Raw genomic sequence first — 22329 nt, 5'->3', positions numbered from 1 at the left:
TCTCACTGTCTCTCCACCTCTCACAAATAAAAAAATCCAATCAGAGTCCTAGCTGAAGCGTGACAAACACAGGCTGACTCCTTGACTCAAAGGCAGACGATAAATTTGCCTTTGTAAGTCCCGTTTGAAATGAGTGTTTTCTCAAAACGGAGACGCTGGCCCTTCTCGTGCTTAAAGCCTTTCCTCTATTTTATGTAGCAGAAAGATTAAAATCAATGCAAATGATTTCAGAAGCCAGTGAGGCCTTGATCAAACACTGCATTATGCTCACTGACACAGACGTGACACATCTAAAGTTTATTTCCCAGATACTCTGCCAAGCCAACTCTGTCTCAGTGTCTCATACATCAGTGTGGCAGAACTGCATCTGCATTAAAATATAGATATATGAAGAGATTTATTTTAAATAAAACTGTAGATCAGATGTGTTTACTCTAGATTACTTTAGTAGATTTCATTTTTTTTCACAAAAAAAACCCATGAAAATTTCTGTTTGAGAATATTTAAGTCATTTCACATCAGAAAGGAAATTTCTGTGAAAAACTATACTGTAAAAGGAGACTCAATAGACAAGCCAGCAGTTTTGTCCTTGGGTTAGAGACATTTTAAGACAGATAACTGCCACCTAAACAATCTGAATGAAAATCTATGGCCCTCCAAAAGTTAATAATTTACTTTATAACAGCCGAACCAAACCCATAACCCGGCCCCGTTGATGCATTGACTGAACCTCAGAGTGGAACGTCACCGCTTTTTTCCCCTTTTTTTCCCAGTGTCAGGCATATCTACGTGATGGGATGAGCCAGAGACATTGATCATATTGGCACGCTGGATTGAGCTGTAAATGAAGCCATGGTGTAAATCTTTGTGAAAGTGTATTAAAAGTATAAAATGCAGGCAAAAAAAAGCTGTTTGAACATTTTTTGGGGGGTGGGAGCAAAGACGTTTATTAAGTTTGACTAGTTATTTTATACTGAAGTTGTGTTATGGCTTTTTCCAATAGACTGCATATACAAGATGGATGTACCCACTTTAATATCACTAACTGGTTTCTGGTGCTCAGACTTTGAAGCCTCAATGTTAAAAGTTTTTACTGCTATTATGTTTGTTTTTTGAAGCCAGCTGTTGTCATATTTAGATCCAAGAAGTGCTGAGAAATGCTATTTTAGCATCATGGCAGCAATGCTGTCTCACAGCAAGAAGGTCCTGGGAGTCCAAAGACATGCACTTATTGGAGTTATGTTAATTAGTGACTCCGTGATAGACTGGGAAGCTGTCTGGGGTGTAGCACCTCTCACCCTGTGATAGTCAGGATAGTCTAGAACCACTTCTGTTTGACTGTGAGTTGGATAAGTAGAAGAGAATGGATGGAACACAAAGTTATCAGCCATAACCAGTAAGGTTGATTAGCAAGTTGCATCCAAATACTTTATAGGTGCAAGGACACCCACAACAACAATCTAGGTATGTCATAGGATTGGTGACAAAGTCTGTCCTATAGCTTTGGTCCAGAGGGAGAGAAGTTTAGGTCTCAAGAAAATTCAAACTGGTGAACAGTTCTCATTAACTGGAATATTATCCAAAAACCATTGCTGCTTTTTGTAGCAGGCTGTACATGTGGTTTTAATTCTGTTCATTTGAGCTTTTGATGTTGATATTTTAACATCTTTAAAGTTAAAATTCTTACATTATCCTTATCTTAGTTCGGTCTAACATTTTTTCAAGTCTTTAAAATGTTAAATACTCAAGGATGCTAGCATGATAGCATAGGATTATGAACAAAGAAGGATTTGGCAGTTGACTGAAGCTTAAGATGTAAGCTTCAGTAGTGTAGTGGGAAACCTGAAAAAATGACTTGACTCAAAGTAACTCTGAAATTAATTTAACTGTGAAATCTAGCAGTAGATTTGTTTTTTGTGTGGACAGGATGTGATCAGCTGACCTCTGCTGCTGACTCCATTGCATTGTTGCTGCTCTCGAGCCCTGGGAAGTGTAAAGGTGCTATAAACACCTCAGTTTAGCAAACAGTGACCATGAACTTTACACCTTGCTCTTTAACATAGTCTGTTACTGTGAGTTTTACTACGCAGCACACTGCACACTGCACACTACCCAGCTGAGCCCACACTTTTATATTATTCTTACACAATAATGCAGCTGAATAACATAGTTAGTATTTTTCAGTTTGTACAATAAAAACATGTTATAATATGAAATAACAAGCAACACGTCCTGTACAGATCTAATATCAGATTAAAGATCTTTAATCTGATATTAGACTCAGGGCATCTCACTCAAGCTGAGCTGTTGGTAGATTTAAGCAATAATCTTGATCTTCTATCCTCACTTTAACATATCTCTCAAAATAAAACAAATGTACTTTTAGTAAGTGTTAGTTTGTGTTTGTTGATATTCATTGAGGTGTTTAAAAATCCGATTTTAATTAAATAAATCAATAAACTTAAAAATCAATGTAAAAAACAAACAAAACAACCCATAATTTATACTCACTGCCCATCTGTAGAACTAGCTAGATATTTTGAATCCTGGGTATTCCCCTGTTTATTAGACACCTCATTGACAAAGGAAATATTTTGATAATTTGTGGTCATGAACTACAGTTTTGCTAATTTAATTGTGACTTGAAAGCTGACCAGCACTGCTGTCCCTAGAGAGACACCAGTAGCATAGCTAAACATCTTAAGCTCTCTTGGATACAGCAATTCTTTTATAAAGTGCTTCAATTATTAAATCAAGGATATTTTTTGCAACTGTTGTTGGTAAGGCTACGAAGTTCAATTCAGTTGACTCTATTACTGTAACACCCTTAAGAAGCTGGTTCATACCATTGATCAGGGTTAGCATGCATTACATTTGAACCAAAATCCCCCTGAAATCCTGTCAACATCACGGGAGATTTGGTGTTACCTTGTCACACAGCGCAAGAGCATATCGCTGCGAGGATCTGTGGCCCTTTTGTTAATGCTGAAAGGATATACCTGTAATCTGGCTGTCTTGAGGAAGAAACGCTGAGCCAAAATAATTCAGGGGAAGTAGCTACAGTGAAGAGGACAGAGAATTAAACTGGTGGCCCGACAGAACGTATTACAGTGCTGTAAAGATAAAACACGTTATAGTGCTGTGAAGCTATATATCAAATCTTTCTAGGGTCCCGTGAGCTGCATACCCACCCGCAAACAAAACCCTGGAGATGAATCCCAGGCTATGAATCAAGTGAAGCACTCTGTAGCTACCCTGCAGCTTGTATTATTTTGCAGCAGCATTTTCTCAAATATATATGGGGTAAAATACATGGTATTAATTATTTATTGACATGTATTTCATTATTCCTTTAAGATATTTAAGGGAATGAGATGCCAAATGCTGAGTTTGTGAAAGCGTCACAAACACAGAGCTGAGTAATGAAAGCACTGGACTTTTTGTTAGCGAAGTGTCCAGATTTATTTAAGCATTTTTAACAGTTATTTATCTCTTTTACATGATGTAGTGTACAATATTAGTATAGCATCTATTTTCTAGTGGTCTTGGAAGAATCTGGAGCTCCTGAACATAAATCCAAATCAGGGTCATTACAAAGCTTAGACCCTCCTGCTGCGAGGCAATGGTGCTAACTGAGCCACCGTGTCGCTTAACATTTATATAGGTTATATACACTGGGCCTTTGTGTCAGCAGCTGAGATAAGAAATGGCTGCACGCAAATCCAATCCTTCCGTCATGCCAGGAAATCGGTAAACATAAACAAGGAAAGGGGAAAAAAGTATGTTGGTGTGGGGCGAATCCATTAATGCTGCCTTAGCCTTTAATGTGTTGCCCAACCTGCCTCTATGACATATTCAGAGAGGGGAGGTTGATAGAAATTTAACAGGATTGTAATGCATTGGTTTCATTAATTAATTTATAATGAAATTGTATTACAAGCTCCAAACACATTTGATTTAAAAATATGCCAGGTGTATAGCTAAATTACATCTTGCATATGTTAAAGAAGCAGAACATGGAGTACAACAGAGATTTATTTTTTCTTTTAGCTTTGTATAATAGAACATAATAGAGTATAAGTGTATAATCCTCTAGCTCTATTTCTACGCAGAGTCATATAAACCTGCTGCAACCTTTAGGATTTGCCTAGCAGGCCATGTTTTTCTATCATGATATCAGATGTTTTGAGTTCCTTGTCATCGCCCTAAGCATCATGCTTTGTGTCATCTTTTCCTTTCCCCGTGTCCAATCTGCACATCTAAAATGTTCTCTATGTGAGATAAGCTGTGGACCACTATTATCGTTTCACCGCCATTAGTGAAGTGGGTTTCCTTATACGTCAGCAGCCACTTTGGTCATCTAAAATCCACTTTTGCAGATGTCTCAGTCCTATCCCTCTGTGAGGTCTTAATGGGGAGATGGGATTTAAAGGTCTTGCACACAGCTGCTTTCTGTCACTCCCCCTCACCCGCCCCCTCTGTCTCTGTTTTTCTATTTATTTATTTTTTATGTAAATCGATCTAGTCTTGGGTTCCAGTATTAGATTGGGGGGTTGTTGTGTGTACTGTACTGTGCCTGAGGCGGCTGGCTGTCTGGCTAACACATTACCCCACATCCCTGCTTTACTCCCCACTATAGATAACTGAAATTTAGACAACCATATAGATTGTCCACATGTGGGTTAATGTTTTTGCAATTTGATCCTGCTTGGATAGACAAACACACAGTAAGCATTCACACATGCACAAACACAAATAACAGTTGTGTGCTCTTTACGTTTTTATGCCATTTTCTAATAGGTGCAGACAAGTGAGCAACCACGAGGCAAAAAGAAAAAAAATGCTGAAATGTGTGTTTGCTATTCTTTGTGGCACCTGCTTAATCCAGAGAATCACAGCTCAATATGCTCTATTAATCCCTCTGGCTCTGTGCACCACTTCAATCCCACACCACATCTATCTTGTTTTTATAGGGCTGACCCAAATACTCCAGTGTTGAAGAGACTCACTGCTGAAGCTCTTGGGATTCAAAAGTCATCCATTCTTTAGCACTACTCTGCCTCTCGCTGTCTCGAACACACAACCTGCACGCGCTGGAAAACCCAACACCAGAATACATTATACTATAGTCATAAAAATGAATCAATATCAAAGTGCATAAAGTAAAAAAAATTCAGCTTTTTAAATGTTTTATTTCACTCTTCAGGTTCCACTTAAAGTGCACTGACACCACTTTGCTGTGTCAACAGGACTGAAGAGGAAATAGGCTCAAAAAGGGATTAGTGAGTAGCAGTTTAGCTTTGAATGTGAATATTTTGCGGAGCTCGGGACACAGAGCACAGATGTTAGTCTCATTTCATATCTGACAACGTGTCATGAGAGGAGATGCTAAAGGACAGTACAGCAGAATAAGTCCTAAATAATGCATGACAAATGCATTTTTTCCCTTCCGCTTCTGCAATAATCTGCCCTGATAAGGGCTATAAATGTAGAAATATTTGAACCACATTTGAGAGGGTTGGGAAAAACAGTCTAAATGTATTTCCAAGTTTCTATTCAACTCATGAAGACTGAACTAAGAGAAACTGTCCAGAAACTGTGTGCGGGGTTTTTTTTAAAATATCACCCTTCCCATCTATAGAAATTCAATTTTTTTTTGTGTGACACTTTCTGCTGCAGCCAAGATATAAATTGCTTTCAGCCTAGTTCAATCTCAGACATCCACTTTTTTTCTGCTTCACTCTATGTTTTTAGTGAAAGTATCAAATGGTTACAAACATAAAAGTGTCCAAATAGGCTGGATATCTAGACCTTGAAGTTCAACTGGAAATCTAACATAGTAGTGAATTATTAATGCACTCACCTGTTAACATCTGCCACTCTTAGAGGAGAATAAGTGCAATCTTCCCTTTGTGAGAAAACAAATATACAACATTTGGACTGAAAAGTGAAAGACATTCATTAATTCTCTACTAAAACGATCCCTGACCTGCCACAGCTGAACAACTGCAGAGGCATGTGCTTGTCCTTTTTTTTTTTTTTTCAAACAGTGGTTCATTACACTTGAAAATGAGTGAAATGTCAACGAAGTTTGTCCTTACAATTTTCACTGTTTTTGTAAGAAACATGCATGCATAAAGTTATCTTTGCAAATACATGTTTAACAAATTCAGCTTGCAGCAAATGTGTCATTTGTTTTGGTTCATTATGGTGCCGTCTAACCTACGCTCTGTATGAAAGCCGACTGGCTCTGGCAGATCACCTCGGATTTGTGAGGAAATCAATACTACAGCCTGGCTATATGCTGCTGCGTGGGCCTTAACGTTCTGACTAATGGCTCTGGTTATTGAAGACTGTGATTGGCCCAAGTTGTCACTGATGGTGTTGCAATTTAGCGGTTTCCAAATCTCCATCGTCAATACTGTGCTTGACTGTTGTGGTGTGTCAGTAAAAACAAAAAACAACCCCCCCCCCCAAAAAAAAAACAACAACAACAAAAACTGGGATGCCAGTCAAGGTCTGAGTACAGCTTCCCATTGCACAGTTATGGTGACTGCAAATAGTTAATTAGCTGTCACATCATCTGCATCCAGCTACAGAGTATATCTTTCCATTCCACCTATGATACATAACTCAATTAAGCAGACATGATTTTCAGAGAAGTTTTTATACAGTTCCTAGTGCCATCCTGACTTCTTCATGACGTTAGCTCAAGACTAAAACATGCCCTTCCTTCTAGATAATGAAAAGTATCTCCAGATCAGTCTAGCTAATACAGCCATCTGCTAGCAACTCCTAATGGAGTTGGAGTATGGAGCCTCTCAACAGCTCTTGAGAGGAGTCTCAAGATTTCATATTTACACTCAAGGTTTAATTCAAGGTTTAAGCTTGAATTTGTCACTTCTGTTGTTGCTTTTCCTGAGACAAAGTATTTACTCTCCATTGAACTTTCAAAACAGCGCACACAAAAGTGTAGTTTTATAACTGTCTGTAATCTTTGATTATTGTTGCTAATTCAACAAAATGATTGTTGGCTGTGCAGTTGTCGTTTTTTTTTTTGTAAATCTTGTTGGCTTTGGCTCCATGGCAGAATGTTGTGAGAGGCTCTGTTGGGAATCCTCACAGATCCATCCATGTGTGCACATCCCCCCTGATGATATGATTGTTAATTGTTGAAAAAAAACCCTAAGTGTTGTTACTGAGTGCAAGATGTCTCAGTTTAGACACAATAATTGTAGCATATTCCGAGATTCTATTAATGTTTAGACATTAGACGATTGAAGTACAGCATGAAGCTTTTTAATATTTCTGAGCTCATTAAAATTTTACCAGAACAATCTACCAGTTCATTTGTGCTAACAGTTAATTTCTCTTTGTCTTGCAGGATGGAGGTCACAGGATTCCAGCTCCCTGCAGTGATTTGAGGATTAACCACACCCTTGGGAAAGAGAGACAGTGCTTATGTTCACCATAATGGCACCTGTGTGTGCAGCCAAACTAAGGGCTTGGCTCTTCATGCTGTTCATTTGGTTGACACTACATACCAGCATGCTTCAGTTTGCTGCAGCCACGATACAAGGGTACCTTGGAGACACAGATATGACATGCCCGTCTGTATGCAGGTGCGATGAGGACTTTATTTACTGTAATGATCGTGGTCTGAACTCCATTCCATCGCTGCCTCCTTCTGCGTCCGTCCTGTACCTTCAAAACAACCACATAAACAACCCAGGCTTGCCCATATCCTTGGAGCACCATCTTGCTGTCCGTGTGGTCTACCTCTACGATAATGAACTGGATGAATTTCCCATGCACTTGCCACCATCTGTGCGTGAACTCCATTTGCAGGACAACAACATCCGCACTATTCCTCGTACCGCACTGGCTAGGATGCCGTTGTTAGAGAAGCTCCACTTGGATGACAACTCAATTTCTACTGTCTCTATTGAGGACCAAGCCTTTGCTGATAACCCGCGGCTGCGCTTGCTTTTCCTTTCACGCAACCACTTGTCCAGTATCCCCTCAGGCCTGCCTGCTTCTCTGGAAGAACTCCGTCTAGATGACAACCGGATCTCAACTATCCCAACCCATGCCTTCCGAGGCCTGAACTCACTTAGATGTCTTGTCCTGGATGGGAACCTTTTGGCAAACCAGCGCATTGCTGATGACACATTCTCTCGCCTTTCCAACTTGACCGAGTTATCTCTAGTCCGCAACTCCCTCCAGACCCCACCTGTCAACCTACCCAGTGCCCATCTGCAGAGACTGTCTTTACAGGATAATGCCTTGACTCATATGCCACGTGGTTCACTGGATGGCATGCGTAGGCTGCAGAGGCTGGATCTGTCAGGAAATAACCTGACCACACTGCCAAAAGGACTGTTCAAAGATCTAGACAACCTGAGTCAGCTGCTGGTGCGAGGAAATCCTTGGCACTGTGGCTGCAACCTGCGCTGGCTGTATGACTGGCTGCGTGCCCGTGGTAACTCCATCACTGTCAGAGGTCTAACTTGCCATGGGCCTGACAGGGCGAGAGACATGTCTTTGACAGACCTGACAAGTGAGATGGAAGAATGTGAGGTAGTCAGATCAGGGTCCAGAGAAAAAGGGGGCATAGGTGGAGCTGAGAGCTCGACCACCAACACTCCTCCACAGGGTTCTCTCTTCACCCTTCGTTCAAAGCGTCCAGGTTTGGGGTTTCCTGACTCCGGGCTAGACTACACTCTTAGCAGCAGTGGTGTCGGGAAGAGCCTGGCCCTGAACGTGAAGCCTCTGTCACACAATAGCATCCGGGTCACCTGGAGTGTGGCACAGCCCAGCTCTTCCTTTAGGTTAAGCTGGCTTCGACTTGGAACTGGGAACACCATGGGATCAATCACAGAGACCCTCGTCCGGGGTGACCATCGAGAGTATCTGCTTACCTCGTTGCAACCACGTTCTAACTACATCATCTGCATGGTGCCCCTACCTGCCAGTTCAGAAAGCAAAGGGATGATTCCTGGAGATGTTGACTCCGATGAAGCTCTGGTTTGTGCAAAAGCTGAAACGTCAGACATCAGCCCAATGGAGGAGGAGGAAGGTCAAGACTCACGGCAGATGACAACGCTACCCCTGGCAGGGATCATTGGTGGGGCTACTGCCATTGTATCTTTGGCTCTTATTTTTGGTGTCTTTTGTTGGTATGGACATAGGACTGGACATTTGTGCACCCGTGACCACTATACTCGCAGCAGCTCCAGAAAAAGTAAAACCTATGATGATTACATCGAGTCTGGCACAAAAAAGGACAATACCATCCTAGAAATCCGTGGCCCAGGGTTCCAGATGACGCCAATGGCTGCTTGCCAGCCAATGCAGCCAAAACCCTTACGAGAGGATTACATCATTCATACCATATTCCCCTCCAATGGCACTGGCTTGTATAAAGGTACCAACAATGTTTCTAATGCAGGACATGGCTCCAACCGTGGCTATAGAGAAGGAGGAATCCCAGATATAGACTACTGTTACACATGATGTACTGTACCTGATTCTCTTCACAGTGTTATTGGTAAACTGTATAGATGCACAATATCCCTTCGCATGGACACTGAAGCACCCCTCTGTGCCTTCTTCTTCTGGTCTCCCATTCCAAATGACCTGCTGTTTGCTCAACTGAGAGTAGTATATGTGATGAACTGGAACTGAAACTGTGCAGGAACAGTTCACTGCAGGAAGCAGCAGCCAATGCTCCAGGTGTAAATGCACAGCTGAGTGTTTTCTTCACCATCTTAGTAATGGCCTGTGTATGTTTCCTTTTCTGCTCTTTCCCTGTGACATGTAAGCAAAGAATGTATCCTCTGTGGAAAGGTCAAACTTAGCAAACTTAGCAGGTAGAGTTCCTCTTTCACACACAGGAGCCACACCAGTCAGCTCAAGGACCGGTGAGAAACAGACATTTTTGGTACTCATTTCCTGCTCACCGGTCATACACAGTATGTAGTCTTATCAACTCATTGTTCCAAATGCCTCAACTATATTGATGTGCCCTACCAGCTATCCAAGGAAAGGGCTTTGTAAAGCTGTGAATTGTTCGATTTCAAACAACCCAATAACCACTTGTCTTAAAATAGGCTTGTTATTACCTTATTAAGTAGTTGGCAGGGTGAAGATCTTATAAGGGCTGGTCAGCCTTGGTTATAGCTCTTGAGGTCATTCACCTGAGATCAGTATTGTAGTGCTGCACCGGATAAAATGCAGCACGAGTGTGTAGATAATTTCCTTTGGTACCGACTGGGCTGTGTTTGAAAAATGCTTTGCTATTTTTTATCAGTGGTTTGTTTAGTAATGAAATCCTGCACAGCTCTCTTTATTTATTTATTTTGTTCCCAATGTGATGGTTTTTGTCTCTGCTAAAACAGCTTTTTTTTCTTTTCGCCCCCGTGTTTTTCATTATTGATGAATCCCAGCTTCTGATGAAGACTGTGGCTTTGTTTCTTCTAAACAAGTGCAGAAAATATACCGATGGCTGTCTCCTGGTTCATGTTCTGTTAAAACCAGCAGAGTGAATTCTTGATTGTGACTATTCTTAACATTATGTCATTTTTAAAAATTAGACTCCGCCCAAAGACTAAGCATGTCAGCCTGCTGAGACAGTAATGATCAACCTCAGTCCTTCTTTTCCGATGTTGTGCCTGTGTGCGTCGCCTGTGTGCGTCACCTGTGACTTCAGTCGGTGGCTTTTGGTTGTAAAATGTTTCTCCACATTCTTAAAGTTAAGACAGCTTTTGGTTTGTTTTTTTCAAAGCACCCAGACTGAACAAAATACTAATGTGGAGTCTCTTTGGGGAGGCAGACTCTTGCGAGTGAACTTCAAAATTTGAGGGCAAGAACTGTGAGCGCAACTGAGAGTTTAAACCGCAACACTGTTGACCTACACTGTGGGGCGGCGGCCAAGCTGTGTGGGTGGGTGGATGGACAGGTTGGGCTGGCAGCAGGGTGACTCCTTGGCGATGGGAGTTCATTGATGTTTGTTTTAGCAACGTTAAAAGGCCTCCACTCGATCCACCTCGTTTATTACTGAGCAGCACTAAAAATGTAAATGTATTAGCACTTAGCAGGGAACAGGGAAAAATGTAACGACAGGCACGGGGAGACGGAGGGTAAAGAAACATCTCCATGCGCTGACGAAGACGCAGGATGGATGGCTCTGGCACAGTGAGGATCACCCATGCATAAATCTGTTTGGCATATTAGCTTCTACCCTTGGATTTAATATTGTCCATCAGTTGTTTACCACTGTGTTGCTCTCAAAGGGGACACCAATTGTGCTTCCTTGACTATTGTGTCTGGCAGAGTTTTACACTGTTGTCAGACAATATGTCAGTGGAATGTAATTATTATTTTGCACCCAGAATCACCGGCTTTAAACAAATAACATCTTACTGGCCTGGCTAAATTTTGTTTCGGGGAATGTTGATATAGTGTAATTGCTATTTTATATGTGGGTCTATTTAAGATGCATACTTCCTCATCATTTGTATAAATAAAACAAAACAAAACAAAACATGGCCACAGTCACATAAATATTTTTTCTGATGAAATAATAAAAAGTAATGGTGCCATTACTTTGCGTAAAGAAAAAATGAAAAAAAAAATCATGTGAACCTGAAAAATATGTGGACTTTTCTTTATAAATTCATCTTCAGAGGGGATCAATAAAAGTTTTATAATCTTGTTATTACTGCAACCTATCATTTACCTTATGCCAGGGGAGCCATTGGTGGGGAATAAAATTCTATTTGAGCAAGCTGGCTTTTATGCACGAATTAGACCTACATTTTTCTTGCATTGGATGAGGGCGCCGAGTACTCCTGGGATAATCAGCTACTACCTGAGTTTGAGACACTCGGAGAAAAGAAAAGCAGAGATAAAATGGAGCAGAGAGGAATCAACAAGCTGCTGCCCGCAGTGACTTTATGTTTGCATGCAGCCTGGAACGCCACAACACCGAATGTGCTCAACTCTAAATTAACAACTTCATCAAAACACTTCAGATGAAACAGAGTAATCAGTCTCTGCTGGGCTGACATTTTAGTCCAGTTGAAGGACTTTGAGCATCAGCTGGATGCCCTTCACTTACCTTTGGATTTCATCTGCCTGATCCAGCCTCTTGCTAATTTAGTCGAGAATAACAAAGATGTTGCATTTGCAATACAAATTACTAAGTCAGTCAATTAATGATTAAAAGATAACGACTTTAAAGAGCAACACTGGGGTGAAAAGGAGCCTTTGGTTGAAAGCATATTCAACAATACCCAGGATCACAAGAACCTGTGCCCTTACAGCACGAGGCAGTGGTGCCGTGGTGTACTAGCACACTTTGTTCACTTTCACATCTCTGCAGAAACTTGAGAAAATACACCACTGGACAGCAAAACCTCAGGAGGGATAAGTTGTTCTTAAAGCAAATCGCTAATTAAATTCAACTTTTTTTTACATAGCGCCATATCACAAAAGCAGTTGCCCCAGGGTGCTTTTATTGTAAGGCAAAGACCCTACAGTAGTACTGGGAAAAGCCAGAGTTAGGGGAGGGAGAAAAAAACATACAGTGTCAATCTTCCGTTAAAACAATCCCCACATCCACTCTGTGCTTGTGTGAATGACAGAAAGCACAGTGTTTGCTAGTTCTATTGTTTCAAGCTGCAGACCATGAAAAAACAGTGCACATTTACCTCGTTTGCAGGTAACCAGTCTCCACCGATTGAGTATAAATGGAGAAGCTATTAGCAGCCTTTGTATACCCGCAGTCATGTGGAGTTTGACTCTCAAAAGAAGGCTTATCTCTAATGTCTTTGGTGGACTAACAACACCCCACGAACCTGACATATGCAGATATTCCAAAAGAAGACACCCTCCTTTTGTTACTCTGCTGTCGCAGTTTGGGGATTTGCTTTCTTTGCCTTCTTCTATACTGCTTCAGTTTCTTGCTGACACACATTTGACTGCCACAGAACTGCAGTATGCTGCTATTTGTTAATGTTTATGCCCATGGGAGTGCAGAGGGTCTGCGAGAGATTTAATGAGTGTTTCCACAGATGAACAGAGTGACAGCTGTTGCAAAGCATTGTGAAGAGCAGTATCCTCCAAGCAGAATAACAGAAGTTGATTGGATTCACCTCTCCTTGACATGCTGTTGCTGTGAGTCAACCTAATAAAATATCATTAATGCTTAAAAATATACGTTTTATTCATACTGCATCTCTTAGATTCTGAATGACACTTTTGAACTTTACTTCTCCAGTTGTCTTTTCCCTTTGGACAGGTATAATTAAAGTAAAGCTTACATGTTTTATTAATCAAAAACAGCTAAATGCATTTGGAACACAAAGCAAGCCTGGTTTTAAAGGGAAACTCTATCAAGTTTTCAATGTCAGTTGGGTTTGGAAATAAGTGAGCCTTACCATACGTCCACCAAGGCTCACAGACTGAAGCTACATTGGCTGCTACTAGAGCAGTCTTGTTTTAAAGACTTATGTCGAGCATTTTAGCTGTCATCGTCATGTTTTTCTAAACCATGCATCTTTTTGCAGCTCCTTGTAAATCACAAGATAGCCAATGATATCCATGGCCCATTAGCTACCACTTGAATTAGCAACTGAGACCAGCTCATTAAACTCATTAGGAGAGGAAAGACTTCAGTACAGCTGGACTTCTACTTGCAAGTAGAGCAGTTTCCCCCTGCTGGCTATTAAAAAGAATGCAGTTTTAAAGCTAGGAATGCAATGCAATGCGTCACAGAAACTCAAGCAGGGGTAATTCTAAGGGTAAGGATTGATTTGGAAACTTGCATATAAAAGAATGCAAGAGAGAGAAAGAGGAGGCCTACTGAGCAAACTGGAGCTCTAACACATTAAGCTGTTTTAGAAATACCTTAACCTTTGCAGGCTTTAAAGGAGAGCCATCACTTCACCTTATATCACCCAGAAAGGCTTTACTGCCAACAGTACAGATGTCTATACTGCTGATCTCGGACTGTGCAACCTTCTTTTGAACAGCTTTTGTGCTTCTGGAAATGAAAGAGTATCCTATTGTCATGGTCAGCCGGATCACAATTCAAATAACAGTGACCTGAAGGTTGGGCCGTAACCTATTTCTTGGCTCACTTCTAGACGATTTAAGACCAGTCTCTGTAAATCTCATTGTGTTCTTGCAAAAAAATGTGAGGGGAATGAAATATGAGAAATACAATATTGAAAATGAAGCCAAAGGGGGATATGGCAAGGGAATAGTGGAGATAGTGGAAATGTTGGCGCTGGGAGCTGTTGAAGAGTCTCAAAGCAGATGGGCTTGCTTGGTTTCTAATGCAGACGCTTTAATAATGTTTTCACAAGACTTCAAGAGTTAAGAGTTGATCAGTCTGATCATCGTAGATAGGCATTATATAATACTGCGGGATTTTGGAAGGAACGCCTTGTCTAAGCTCCTAAAATCCCGAGGCATGGCCTTGTTGATTCGAACAGTGCAGACACAAATTGTACTGATGACTCTGCAGGTGAAACTTTTTCCTAAACTTTTCTAATTTTGTCTTCTTTTTCTTATTAAAAAAAAAAAGTTCTAGACTTCAGTGCGGTGCTGTAGCTACAACTCTGCACTAAAGATGACACCCATATCCAGTCTTTGTCTTCTTTGCCCGTATTCACAAAATATAATCTAACACTAACACCGATGTGGCAGCCAGAAATCACAAACTGTCAACAAAATTCAGCGGTATGACGGTTTGACAGCCAAAATAACAGAGATTTGAAGTGCGTAGATTAAACTTTCCTCATCTTAGAGGCAAGTGATTTAAGTGACTATCAATTGGAGCAACGGACAGAGTTGACTGACAAGGAAGTGGTGTTAAAGACATTTGACAATGTCCAGTGTCAGCTACAAATCTCAGCAGAACTCAATATAATAAACAGCTCTCACCCTGTGAGCTGGTGTAGAAATTTTACATAAGAGCAGCAAAGGAAGATGGAACATGTAGTACTACATGCATCAGCAGGGACCTAATTTTGATGGCCCAGAAGGAAGGACCATTGACAAGAATGTCGCAGGAAACCCTACAGTACTAACTCCTGGATTGCCAATTCCCTCTTGACACTGATGGTGCTCCAGCAGCCTTGGTGTCAGCAAACAAACAGACAACTGCAGATTGGGAGCCAGACATAATCCGTGTCCCAGAGGGACGTGGCTGAGCTTGTTAGCTAGGGCTTACTGGTATGAGTGTGGAATGAAGAGGATGTCAGTGCTTTATAGGAATTGCTCTATATCTTCTTGAACCTGTCTTGACTTCAGCTGAGCTCTAATGCTGGTTCATCATTGAAGCTGCATACTTATCCAAAGTTATGTAAAAAAGCACAAAAAAAGAAGGTTTTTGTTGTTGTTTTAAACATCTTACAGCATGCTCTTTTTTGCAGTTACCCTGTGACTTTAATTTATTTAGGTAATAATGCTTTAGATGCTTTATTACTGCACGATGATCTTACAGCAATATTACATTAACTCACTCATGTTGTTCTCATCTGTTTCAAGGTTTCAGAGGCAGTCGCTCAAGATGCTCAAACGTTCTGCATTATTTCCTTGCCTTGCTACTATTAAGCTTGCATTCTTTTTAATTAGCTAATGTGGGAGATAAATGGAGACATAATGTCTGTGCGTAGGTGTGAGAGATTTACTTCAGGAGTGGATTTAAGCGGAGCATTATCAAAGACAAATTTGCTGCTGAGCAAATCTACTGTAGCTAGCATAACATCTGTTTGAAGTGAGCTATTTATTCTGGAGTGGTAGTAATCACTGTGATGTGGCTCAAATTACTGAGGTGCTGCTCCAGAATGGAATAAAATTACATTTTGCCAACCAATTTAGCGTGGCTGTTTCACAATTAGAACAGGAGGATATCACTGACACAGTTGTTCTATATTGAGGTCGATAGTAAATACATTCTATAGCAGCCACTTAATAAAACTAATACAATTACAAAAACGTATATGTGCATACTGAAGAATTTGTGCAACTTGGAGAGATTAAGTTTTTGGCCTTTCTTTATGAAAAACATCCTGCTTAATAGGGACTGGACCTGATGTGGGCAGGTGCAGACAGGCAGTCAGACTATATTTGCCTCAGTGTGTGAGCCAGTGCACTGGATTTTGTTTTAAGTGCACTAATGAAGAAAATCTTTATATTTTTTCAATATTTCTAGGAAACTGGGGTTTTGCTTGTTTTGTTTTTTTGTAGCAAGGATGCTATTGTGTGATTAACTATAGATTAACTATAGAATAGAATTTATTCGATTCCTTTACAGGATGAGCTTTGTTCCCCCCAAAATGACGATTATTTCAAAAATGACACTTAAAACTCAGCAGTCAAAGGTCATTGTTGATGAAATTCAAGGTGAGTAAATGACACTTTCATTGTTTTAGCTTGTTTGATGGCCATTTTAGCATCTATTAGTTTTCAGTAATCTGTAGCATGTTAGCAGCAATACTCTGCTTTAGCAATGTCCCTTTCAGGATCATCAGGTCCAAATGTCAGTCTGTCCAATACGTCGGTTTAATTAAAACCTAAAATATTACAGAATCCTCAGTGGTTCTTTCTGTTCTAACATGCTAAACTAAGGTTGTAAGTAAGGGCTTGTATTGAGTTATGCTATACATCAGCATGCTAGCACTGTACTTATGCATGTTAGCATGCTGTTAGGATTTAGCCCAAAGGTTCCTGGCTGGTGACCACAAACTGGTAATTGTGGTCACGTCACTGTTTAATCTTAATGACAGCTGGGAAAGTGAAATTTTCTTAAAGTTGCAATGTAGCTGAACTGATGCTAACAAGCAGTGAATTTTTGACCTTTCAGACTCACCACCACCATCATCACAGTATAGCATTAGTCTTGTTAAAAGATAGCTGTTTTCCTCTTCTATATGTTCAGTCATTTATTGTTTTTTCATCTCTAATTTCTTTCACATTGTTTTACGTGATTTCTTCACATTGCTTGTTGGCTTCTATAGAATAATTAATTTCTCCGCTAATCTCATTAAGACATGTGACTTAAAATCTGCTTCATTAATGACCAATGAATGCCAGGGATGTAAGCACAGACAAAATTCCACAAAAAGGACATTGTGTAAAATGTAATTAAAAACAAACTATTTTTCAATTTTATAATTTAAATTATTTTTTATTTATTAGATGACAACTTTAAGAAGCACATTTTCTATTTGATCAATATATATCAAAGAAACCTGTGATGGAACCACGTAATATTCTCTTTTTCAACAACAATCTGTAAATGTCTGGAAACTCAGGAGAGCAGCTTCTGGACATTTCGGAGAGGAATGTTGTGCCATTCCTGTCTGATATAGGACTCTAGCTGCTCAACAGTCTGGGGTCTTCTTATGCCATATTTTTCATTTCATGATGTGATAAAACTTTTCGGTTGGTGAAAAGGTTGTGACTGCAGACATGCCAACCTCTGCCCATTATTCCAGCCCCAGACTCTTCTACTTAGTCTAAGCCGTGCTGTTGTAATAGGTGCAGTATGTGATTTCACATTGTCCTGCTGAAATATGCAAGCACTTGTCTGAAAAAGGCCTAATCTGAATGAGAGTATATATTGCTTGGAAACCTGTATACACCTTTCACACCTTCATGTATCTTTAAACACTGATGGTGCCTTTCCAGCTGCCAGTACCACAGGCACTGATGCACCCCCATACCATCAAAGATGCTGGGTTTTCAGCTGAATGCTGATAACAAGCCAGATGGTCCCTCTCTTCTTTAGTCCAGAGCCGTATGGCTACAGAACAGTTTTCCACTGTGCCACAATCCATTTTAAACGAGCTTTGGCCCAGGGAAGACAACAGCCTTTCTGCATCACATACACATATGGCTTTTTCTTTGCATCACAGAGCTTTAACCTTCATTTGTGGATGGCACTGCGAGCTGTATTCACAGACAGGGATGCAGTGATTTCAGTGACAGAATCATTCCTGTTTTTAAAGCAGTACCACCGGAGGCCTGAAGATTACAGGTGTCCATTATTGATCTTTGGCTCTGTCACTTGTGAATGTCGATTTCTCCATATTCTTTGAATCTTTTGATCATATTATGCACTGTAGATGATGAGATATCAAATTTCACAGTTTTACATTGAGGAACATTATTCTGAATCTCTTCCACAATTTGTAGACACATTTTTTTGCAGTTTGATGAACCCCTGCCTATCTTTACTTCTGGGATGCTCTTTTTATACCCAGTCGTATCACTGACCCCAAAAAAGTTGATTCTGTTCAACTGGATGTAGCGTTTTCAGTGGGAGAAACGTTTCATTGCGCATCCAAGTGACTTCTACAAAAGTGAGTTCAAAAAAGTCACTCTGAAGTTTATTTTCATGAAATAGGGAAATGTCTTATTTTAAACTTTTGATATGCTTTCTATGTTCTAAGGTGAATTTAAAAATTGGTTTAAGAGATTTGAATTTTGTTTCTATTCAAATTTCACACAGCATCCCAGCTTTATGGGAATTGCTGGACTCCAATTGTACGCCCCTAAAGAGCAGATGGTTTCTCTAAAATCCCCGGTCTGATCCCAGACCAGGACTGGGATATGAGATATTCTGAAGCTGAAAAGGGAGAAAGAGAGATCAAGATGCAGTTACCTCGTGGCTTTTACTGAAGGCCATAGAGGCACATCTGTCATACTGAATGAGTGACTTGTACCTTGGCTGAAACTGGTATTAATAATCTACTATTGTAATAAAGTTGATGTGTCGTGGTGTCTTCTAAGTACCTTAGTATTTGTACTCAAAGGCCATGTGATGCAGTTTGCTCAGTAGCTATCAATAGTTATTTTTCTTGACTTATGACATTCAGCTCATCCCTTAACACTTTTATAGCTCAAATAAAAGGCAAATGTTATTTTGATGCAACACATAGTGTCACACAAACAGGAAGTAACTCTTTTGCTAAATCAAATGTCAGTTTCTACAGTACAGCCTCCCAGTTGCTTTCAGTGTGATGGACATTTCCATGTCAGCCCAGCTCTTAACACCATTCTGTTCCCTTTAACCATCAAAGTCATCATTATACAACCACGTGTAAATATCTACTTTCTTTCTTGCTACATACATTTTCATACACTGAGATATAATTCATGTTTGGCTGTCACATTTATATTTAAAGATACAGCCGTAACAAAGAGTGTAGTGTGGGCTGAAACATTTTGGCAGTGGGTGTTTCTCTGCTGCGGTAAGAAGAAAGTATAATAGCCTCAGGAGCTGAAAAGCTTTATCTGGTTCTGTAGACGGCCTTACCAACATTTAGGAAGGTCCGTCTGTCAGTTTTATCTTTTGGCCATGAGTCAGAGAAACAGTTGTGACAAATTGACAGTGACTACTTACCTTTTTTATCATGAGTTATTATCAATCCATGACACATCCAGGGGAGTGTTCAGTTTTAATTATTTGAAACTTGAGTGGTGCTCTGATATTGTCAACAAAGCCATTCTGATCAAGCACCTCGAAGATACTGACACATCACTTTAATGATTCACCTAATTTTGCTCTGAATGAACATATCCATTATACTCATTAAATCACTGACACCAGCTGTGCAAAAAAAAAAAAGAAAAAAAGAAAAACTCTCTCTTCTCAGGTTTGACTCGTATCCATTAGTCTTTATTTTTCTCATCAACAGAAGGTGTGGCTGGTGATTGTTAACTGTGCTTTCATATTGAACGGTTAAGTGCAATTTGATATTGATTACAGTAAGTCACAGATCCCTCATCGGCTCACAGACAGACACTGGTAACATGATGTATTAAAATCATGCAGCACTCTGCTCAACCAGGCAGATGCACAGGCCCGTCTTACGTTTGCCAGTGAACATCTAAATGATTCAGAGTAGGTTTGGGAGAAAGTGCTGTGGCCAGATGAAATCAAAATCGAGCTCTTTGTGAGTATGACCCAAAGAGCATCATCCCCACAGTCTAGCACAGAGGTGGAAACATTATGCTTTGGGACTGTTTTTCTGCCAAGGGTACAGGATGACTTCACCGCATTGAGGTGACAAAGGACGGACATGGTACTGTGAAATCTTGGATGTACTGTACTTGAAGCCCTTTCCTTCAGCCAGAACACTGAAGATCGGTTGTTGATGGGTCTTCCAGTATAACAATGACACCAAATATACAGCCAAGACCACAAAGAAGTGGCTAAAGAAGAAGCACATTAAGGTCATGAAGTGGTAGCCAGTCTTCAGACCTCAGTCTTATAGAAAATCTGTGAAGCTTCAAGCAGCAGCCAGGAAATGTGCTGGATTTAGAGAGTTTCTGTAAAGAGGAGTGGACCAAAATCTGTCCTGAGACGTGTGCAAACCAACATATAAAACATCTCCAGCCTGGGGATCAAATACTTACTTCACTCAATGAAATGCAAATCAATTCATAAATTTTATGTATTGAGTTTTTCAAACGTTTTGGTTGATATTCTGTGTCTCCCTATAAGAACAAAACTACAATAAAACATTAGAGACTATTCATTTCTGTGTAAGCCGTGAGACCAGTTTTCCCGTGATTCACTCGCGTACGTCAGTTTGAAGAGGAAAAAGAACTCCACGGGACTCCGATGTGAAAAGATGTAACAAAAAATTTATTCCACAGTTTTTGCATCTTACAGGAGTGGTCAGGTTTAACTTGTCCTCAACAAAATAACCTACTACGGTAGGAAAACCGTGTGGCTCTGTTCTACCCTGCTGCCCCGTATAGCTTATGCCGTGTTAACTCCTTTTCTCTCTCTCTCCCCCCTCCCGCACCGCATGCACTAATTTGCATACATCCGTGATGCCCGGATTTTACTATAAACACGAGTCTTTAAGGCACATGTATTCATGGTACTACGTAACCTAGTTCCACCATAAACATGCATCTATTTCCTAAAATTATTAATTACACAAACAAGCTTAACAACAGCGAAATATAAATACTAAAATATATGAACTATCTTAACTTGGCTCCCACAATTTCTTTTTAAGAGAGAGAAACTCTTCAGCAGAGGATCAGATAATGAATTCCTTCATTCATTTCCTCCACAGTATGTTTTTGGCACTTCTGTGTTGGCTTCATTTTTCAGGTCTGGAGGTTGATGCTAGGTCATAACATGAATCAAAATCCCGCATTCTCCTCCTATCTCAAAATATGATAAGTGTAACAACAACACTCTGCTTCTTCTCCAAGAATAAACAACATTTGTGGTGCAGGATTTGATAGACTGGGTTCAAACATTCAGCCCAGTGGTGAGCAGAGGATGCTAATAGCAGGTCAAGCACACAAGTTTCCAGAGAATGAGGCAGCACAGCCCTTAGGCAACAGTATAATCAGACATCACTGAGTAATTCTGTCTCAGTAAAAAGGACGGCCATCTGTCTGTCTCAGTGGAAAAGGAAAAAATGGCTGAACAAAGGATTTCAAAGCCAACTTTTAATGGCGTTCTTCAAAGATATATTCACTACATTTTATGGTGCAAAAAAATCTTTGGAAGAAGTGATGGACTTCTTAACCAGAGTTCTAGCAACATAAGATACTCTTTTCAACTTCAGTCGTCAACAGCTGGATACAGAGATATGATATGTAAGTCATCTGGCCTGGCGTAGGAACTCTGGTCCGTTTTTCTAAGCTTCTGTACACCCTGTGTTCTTTGTGGGCCTCAACTTGTATAACTCCAGTGTGAAAATACTAGAAATCAAGTACCTTACTGTCAATTCTTGCCAGGTAAGTCGCTTGATGTGTCACAGACATCGGTGTGGTGATGAGCTGCCAATTTATCATCATGCCATAATCAGGTCTTTGTGACATTTTGTGACATCCTGCTCAAGGTCTCTAGCATTTCTTGTCCATCACAAGTGCCTCAAGCTTTATCGCATGCTCACCAGGATCTCCCACCGAGGAGTGTCAATTTAATTTACTGTCTCATAAAGCTGAGCCCTTTGAGACTTTAATGGTGATTACAGGCTATTCAGAGAACCAATAACAGCTGAGAGCCGGGATGGGGAGGGTACCTTGGTCCTCTGCACACCTCCACTCCCCTTCAGCCAGGGCACTTAATCTTTACACGCTCTCTGTCTTCACGGCTGAAGCCAAACATCAGCCTTTACTTTGTCAGATCCAGGCTGCTTTCCTTGTGTCTTATCTTGATTTCACAGAGTTTCTCTGTATTTACCTGCAGAGCCAACATCTCTGCTTTTATCTGCTATTTAAAGAGATCTGCATAATGTGGTGCAATATGCCAATGTTGCACTCTGGATTTGCGTAGTG

The 22329-nt window shown here is 40.4% G+C and overlaps 1 protein-coding gene across 2 annotated transcripts in view; it reads left to right on the top strand.

Moving 5' to 3' along the window:
- The window catches only part of flrt1a (fibronectin leucine rich transmembrane protein 1a), a 43137-nt gene extending 31418 nt beyond the window's left edge, over positions 1-11719 (top strand). For both annotated transcript variants that reach the window (XM_085288581.1, XM_085288580.1), the window contains one exon: positions 7385-11719. In XM_085288581.1, the coding sequence (XP_085144707.1) occupies positions 7462-9516 (2055 nt within the window). In that variant the 5' untranslated portion in view covers positions 7385-7461 and the 3' untranslated portion in view covers positions 9517-11719. The remainder of the gene's footprint in view (positions 1-7384) is intronic.
- The last annotated feature ends 10610 nt before the right edge of the window (positions 11720-22329 follow it).

The sequence above is a fragment of the Mchenga conophoros genome, linkage group LG10 (genome assembly GCF_057382185.1).
Source record: "Mchenga conophoros isolate Kocher_MC1m ecotype Shallow Benthic linkage group LG10, M_conophoros_male_GT1.1, whole genome shotgun sequence".
Taxonomy (NCBI): Eukaryota; Metazoa; Chordata; class Actinopteri; order Cichliformes; family Cichlidae; genus Mchenga; species Mchenga conophoros.
This window is presented reverse-complemented; position numbering and strand designations above follow the sequence as displayed.